General features: G+C 35.8%; 1 protein-coding gene across 1 annotated transcript; it reads left to right on the top strand.

The window, feature by feature from the left end:
• Window positions 1-300: 300 nt before the first annotated feature.
• Window positions 301-5,929, top strand: LOC140855311 (oligopeptide transporter 5-like). Its single transcript, XM_073251186.1, has 6 exons — window positions 301-573; window positions 3,413-3,981; window positions 4,198-4,456; window positions 4,675-4,857; window positions 5,007-5,082; window positions 5,553-5,929. The coding sequence occupies exons 1-6, from the start codon at window positions 301-303 to the stop codon at window positions 5,927-5,929; spliced, it is 1,737 nt and encodes a 578-aa protein (XP_073107287.1).
• The last annotated feature ends 1,219 nt before the right edge of the window (window positions 5,930-7,148 follow it).

Raw genomic sequence — 7,148 nt, 5'->3', positions numbered from 1 at the left:
AAAAAAAAATCGAAGAACACGCCAAATCTACGCCACATCTCACCTAGCCGAACCTCCATGGCAGAAAAAGAAGTAATGGATCGCAGCGGTAACTTCTCATGTCCATGTCTTTTTCCTTCAATCTCGATCTCTGTAACTTCAGGCGATGGTAAAAAACTGACCATAATTTTCAGATGTGATTAACGATTCCCCCGTCGAGGAGGTGAGGCTGACGGTGCCGCCCACCGATGATAACACGCTACCGGTCTTGACATTCCGACATGGGTTCTGGGGATCCCCTGCTGTATCATCCTTTCCGTGATGAACCAATTCCTCTTATATCGCCAGTCACCGCTGTACTTACCAGTTGATGGCCAACAGGATACCCAGAAAGCAGATGAGGGTACCGGGACGCCATGGTCGTTCTCGCTGAACCCAGGGCCTTTCAACATGAAAGAGCATTGCCTGCTCTCCATGCTGACCGGTGCTGGCACGATTGCGCCCTTCGGCTTTGAGCTTGTGACCGTAGTGAAGGCTTTCTACCATAGGACTGTTCGACCCTTGCCAGCTTTTCTCGTGGTGATGGCGACTCAGGTGAACTGCTTCCATAGATATAATCATGTTTGGTTGTAATTAAAATGATGGCCTGTTTCAATGCCAGAGGAGTATGCATAAGATTGCAACATCTTTTTATTATATACATATACACACACACATAACATGTATACACACATACAGACATACATGCATACGTACATCTGTCTATCTATCTATCTATATAACAAAATGGTCTCATAGTTATTCTTCCTGCGCATCCAAACAGACAGTAAAGCCTGAACCAGAATACATTGCTGATTATATTATGTGAAATTATTTCTTCAATTTGATTACCTGATCTATCGTTTCTGCTTAAAAAACGATGAATCCACTTATTTTGTATCAAATCTTGTGTTTCTAATCATCACATTCTATCCACTAGACCCTTTTATGAAATTTAGGAACTTCTGCAGGGTTGTTCATTGGTTGATGGACCAAGACCACCACCAAAGTAAGTTGATTTTTGAACTCACCAGCCAACCTGGTAGGCTTTTGTGGAGAGGCTAGTACAGTTTTAAACTTCTTGATAAGAAATTTTGGCGCAATAGTGCCCCGAAAATCAATAGTGCCTTCGTGAAATAAGGTTGCGCTCCACAGTTATCCCTATTTTTGTGGGAAAGATTTGACTATGATGATAATATATGCTTCTGCACCATTTAATTTTATGTTTCTTATTTATGGCATTTCTATTTAGATGGCCTTACTATGTGTATTCTAATGCTTTCCATGATTATTGATTACAAACAATAAATCCAACACTCAGTTCTCACATCTTTCGTTGCTTATATAGAGTAGTATTAGAATATTGAACTGAGATTATGTGCAAAATAATATCGAACTGGTGCTTGCAAAGTTCTTTTAGTATTTTCTAGTGGTTTCAATGTTTTCAGATCTGCTTATTATCCTTCAGTTATTTTTCGTCAATACTTTATTAGTGTACATAATTCAACTAAAGACCTCAACATTTTATATTAAGTGATGAGACATCTCATTCAGAGATTCGATGCTGCCATATTACTCCCACCCTGCTCCTAAGCAGGAAGAAGAAGAAATAAACCAAATCATGTCATCTTTGTTCTCTATAGGAAAAATCTAATAAAATCTAAATATTTTAGCATCTTTTTCTCCAAAAATACTATGTAATCTATAGAATGAGAACGACTATAGTGAGCTTCTAATTGATTCTATCTCATAAATTTCAGTCCATTGTGGAACAAATTTATGTATTGCATCCCTATTACAGGGACCAATGCTAGCTCTATGCAAATAGGAAGTGTGTCTTTCTGGTGGTTCATTCTGATGGTTTTCGTGTTCCTTTTGCTCTGATATATCAAACGCTGTCACTAGAACTACTTAAATCAGTCTATAGTAACTAGGAACAAAACCAAGTCACCAAAAGAACAAGTAATTCTATTAATCCTTGAGAAGATTTGCTTAAAAATTATCAACAATGTATTTTTCTCAAGGTCAACATTGTGCATGATTTTGTAATTGCACATCTTGTTCTTAAATGATTCTTGGATAGCTAGCAAAAGAAAACATGATACATGCTCAGACAGTGTTCATTAATCATTCAAGATGATCTTTGAAAGGTCAAAAATAGAGAGATATGAGAATACAAGAATAAGTCGCTGGCAATTAGTAGTTTTGTAGGTACCCATCTGCCCAAGTGAGAGATCCTAGGTTCAAATCGAGTGGGAGTGAATAACCTTGTATTCTCAAAAAAGAATGCAAAAGTAGCATCATGAAACCTGGCAGAACTACTGCTAATTTGCTCAAAAAAGGAATAAAAGCACAAAGAAAATAAAAGAGAATAAGAAAACATCAGGTAACGTAGCCTAATTTATGTATTTAAAATGTCTATTCATATGCAAGCGCATGAAACAATTTAATTAACTTGATGAACTGAGACTTGCGCTGGCAGAATCAATTCTTGATTTCATTCCTCTCTCACTATCCTTCTCACAAGAAATACTACCGAAAATCAGTCTTTTACCAAGAGTTATCACTAAGGGATCTATCCCTCAAAAATCATTAAGTGATTAGATAAGAATTTTCAAGGGATGTTAAGTTGCATTCAAATTAGTTTCACTGAGAAATGTTTGAGTGATTTGCAACGGATTTATTGTCCTGGGTAAATCCCTTGAAAATCCTTTAGTAATTTGTAAGGAATTATCAGTGAGTGATTATTTCATTATTTTCACCAAAGAATTTATAAAAAAAGTTCTATCCCTCGGAGATTTACCAAGGATAAATCCTTTGGTGCTAATAAGATATTTTTAAAAATAAAATTATATTAGAGAGGGATTCATTTTTAGAAATCTCTTAGTGATATTAAAATCTATCACCAATATTAAAAGGGACCAAATACCCGAGAAGTGTATGAGAAAAAAATTACATAAAGCTTTCATTACAATTAAAATTTCATTGCTTTTATTTATGCTACCAAAGAAACTTAGTGGTTTGGTACTAACTTGCTATTGTTAGTTGTCGGAAAGTCCTTCTCTTGGACATTTGCATGATTGTTTTGGTGTCTTTTCATAACTTTTGCTAAAAATATTTGATGATAAATGAATTATGTTACTCATAAATCACTTTCCCTCGTCTTTCATGCATAGTTTCTTGGATATGGGTTTGCTGGTATTTGCACTAATTTCCTAGTGCATAACTCCTACATGTGGTGGCCTGGAACTCTTGTGGACGTGTCTTTCTATAGGTATTCTGAGATTCATGTCCACCTTGTCTTTCTCTTCTGTCCATTGACAGGCAGTGTTGCCTCTTTCTTTCTCTCATATTATGCAAATAAAAAGCATCATCTTTCTTTTGATATATCCAGAGCAATTCATGTGACAGAGAAAAGACCCAAGGGTCAGCTGACAAGACTCCAGTTCTTCCTCATAGTTGCAGTTTCAAGTTTTGCATACCATATAGTCCAATTTACTTCTTCCCTTCTATCACTGCTTTATCATTTATTTGCTGGATATGGAAGGACTCGGTGACCGCACAACAAATTGGTTCTGGACAGAAAGGGCTCGGGCTGGGATCATTCGCCCTTGATTGGATGACCACAACAAGCTACTATGGATCTCCACTAGCCACACCAATGTTTGTGATCTGTAACATGTTCATCGGCTTTGTCATAAAACTCTATGTCATTGCGCCCATATCATATTGGACCAATGCATATAGTGCCAAGAGGTTTCCAATTTTCTCCCAAGAGATGTTTGATGCTGATGGACAGAAATATAATATTTCACGTATTATAGATGAGAAGCTACAGCTTGATGAAGCAGCATATAATAACTACTCCAAGCTCTATTTGAGCGTCTTCTACCCATATTCTTATGGGTTCTCCTTTGCTTGTTTAACATCGAGTATTTCTCACTTGGCTCTCTACCATGGGCGGTGAGTCTCATGCATTCTTCTTGAAACTGTGGTTAATTTTCTTGTTTACATATAACTTTAGATAAAGAAATTTCTTTCATTGTATATTGCGAACTCATTTATTATCTATTTCCCATCTCATGATCCTACATTTTGCAAGCTCAGGCTAAAAGGTTTTAGGATATGTTTCCATCTTTTTAATTTGTGATGACTAATTGCATCTTTGTGCCTTGCTAGATCAATGTGGAACCAAGTTAAGAAGGCATACGAAGGAAAAGAAGAAGACATTCACTCTAGACTAATGAAACAAAATTATGAATCTATTCCTCAATGGTGGTTTTATTTGGTCTTGTTTTCAATGGCCGGTTTAGCAATATTAACTTGTCAAGCATTCAATGAACAAGTCCAACTTTTTTCCTGGGGATTTTTGATAGTATTTGCTATGATTTCCATTCTACTATTTCCAAATGCTGTTCTCACCGCTACTACAAATACGGTAAAATGGATTCATCACTTTCCTTTCAGATTGAAATATTATGCCGTAGTTAATCATGTGACATGGTGAACTTTGTTTTAACCGTAAATCAAGATCAATCAGCATATCACAATTTTCCCAAAACTTTGTTTATATAGGAGGATTTATTAATTCACATATTCTTTGTTAAAGAGAGCCATTATGTACATCCTTTTTAACTTGTTTGAGCTTTGATGTAGAGCATGCCGGTTCATGTATTTTCCGAAATGCTCGTTGGATATCTTAGTCCAGGCAAGCCAATTGCAAACATGGCATTTAAGATTTATGGCACGCTTGCCGTCAGCACAGCTACCGATGCACTTTCTTCTTTCAAGCTAGGCCATTACATGAAGATTCCTCCAAAATCGATGTTCCTCATTCAGGTAAACTGTACAAAACCATGGCTCTGCATGATGATATATCCCACTCAATTAATGGAGAAACACCACAAATGGAGAAAAAGGTAATGATCGAAGAAATACTTAATTTCTAATATACGATCTTACGTACCAATTATCTAATTTCTAAACAGATTATCGGCACAGCATTGTCAGTGGCTGCTAACTTTGGGACAGGGTGGTGGATTTTTAGCTCGATTCCGCATATATGTGATCAGGGCCGGTCCTGACATTTTTTAGACCTAGGGCTAAATAAAAAAATGGGATCTTCTTTATTAAAAATTAATAAATTTTAAATATTAATTATCATTAAAAAATTAATCTACGTACAATAATTTTTTATAGATATATTCGTTAAGCAGTGTATAAAACCCATCATTAACCTATTTAATTATTTTTCTTGTTATAATATTGTAGAAAGCCATCTTTATATCCTATTGGAACATCAAGGTCTAGGCCTTGGGTCTGGGATGGTCGCTTAGTTTGACCTGTCCCAGGACCGATCCTGTATGTGATCGAGAAAGACTACCCGAAGGAAACCCATGGACGTGCCCTGGTGAACGCATAGCTTTCACCGTCGGAGTCACATGGGGGACTTGTCGGACCACAAAAATTATTCTATCCTTCAGGCACATACTCTATGATTTTTGTCTTCTTCATTATTGGATTACTTGCACCAGTGCCGGTGTGGATCCTATCACAAATGTATCCGGAAAAGAAGTGGATTCAGCTCATCCATATGCCGGTCATATTTTCCGTTGGTGCCGTAATGCCTCCTGCTTCTGCAGTTAACATCTGGCCGTGGATCGTAGTTGGCACAATTTTCAACTACGTTGTTTTTAAGAAGTACAAAGGATGGTGGGCTAGGTACAACTATGTTTTATCCTCTGCGCTTGACATTGGAGCTGCTTTTGTGGCTGTTCTAGCAAGCATCCTTCAGGTTCAAAACGTATATGGGATCAGCTGGTGGGGATTGGCGGTAGATGATCATTGTCCTCTAGCCACATGCCCTACCGAACCAGATATAGTTGTCGAGGGGTGTCCAGTCTTCAAATGATAGATATGCTGTTGATGATGTCACTACAATTTCGGATGCAAGAGCACCTAACCAAATTTCCACTTCTTGAAGGCTTAATGTTGCTTGGATTGTCTAGAATATTGCTTGGTCACTACGTCCACGAGATTAAAACCGCGCAAACATGCATTGGTTATTATTTTTGATGCATACAAATAAGAGTTTAGCAATATAGATTCCGTCATCTTCATTCGTGATCGCCATGCTTAAAACCTTCTTCCTTTTATTAGAAATTTATAGGGTAATCAAACTTACATGAAGGCAAAGTTATCGATGCCGTTTAACATTTCTCCTATCAGTGTATCGAATTTAGGATTTCCCCCATCAGTCTGTTGAATCAATCTGCAATTACAAAAAAAACTAAGCCAGATATGTCTGTTGCTATCATCAAGCAACATCTTAGTTTCTCAATCCCAACTCCAAAAATTTTCGATAAAAAAGACCTCATAAGTTCTCGAGTGAGTTGGGGACCAAATCCATAATTAAGAGATGTCGTTATATAACATGCCTCGCCCATTAGAGACAATATCTTAATCAATCATTAAGATTAGAAGATATATATTATTCAGAATGGTTGTGTATAGGTTAATTTTATCACAATAATCATCAAGTATATCCTTATCATTTTATTAAAAGCTTATCTTTAGTCAGAATTTAGATTAATTAAACCAACTAAAATAAATTTTAAAGCATATTCACGTGGGCCACATCCGAATGAGGCTTAATCGAATAAATTACAATATTCTCTCATTTGTCCTAACCTAATACAAGCATCTTTATTTTTTTAATTATTAAAATATTTCAAAAATTTTTAATAAATTTTTTTTTGGATTTGATAATTGAAAAACTGGGATATGGATCCATATTTAAAAACTTAATTACTTCTAGGATATATATACTACATACCTGATTATAAAATAATTAGCAATGTGAATCATGACAATAAATGTATTATCAATTAACACGCAACCTTCCGTGCATCACAATACTAATGACACCTTATAATCAAATTTTTAATGTGAAATTTTATTTTATAAATAGACGAAACTTTATGTCCATTCCTTAGTCATCTATATATCACATGGTAAACAACCGATCAGCATAAAAAATAAAATAAACTGAATTTATTATAAAATCTAATATAATAATTTTATACATAGTGTCTAGTATATATCATCAAATGAGCTACATTCCATATGAT

Source organism: Elaeis guineensis, chromosome 2 (assembly GCF_000442705.2).
Source record: "Elaeis guineensis isolate ETL-2024a chromosome 2, EG11, whole genome shotgun sequence".
Taxonomy (NCBI): domain Eukaryota; kingdom Viridiplantae; phylum Streptophyta; class Magnoliopsida; order Arecales; family Arecaceae; genus Elaeis; species Elaeis guineensis.
The sequence above is the reverse complement of the archived record's forward strand: the minus strand, read 5'-3'. Positions and strand labels throughout refer to the sequence as shown.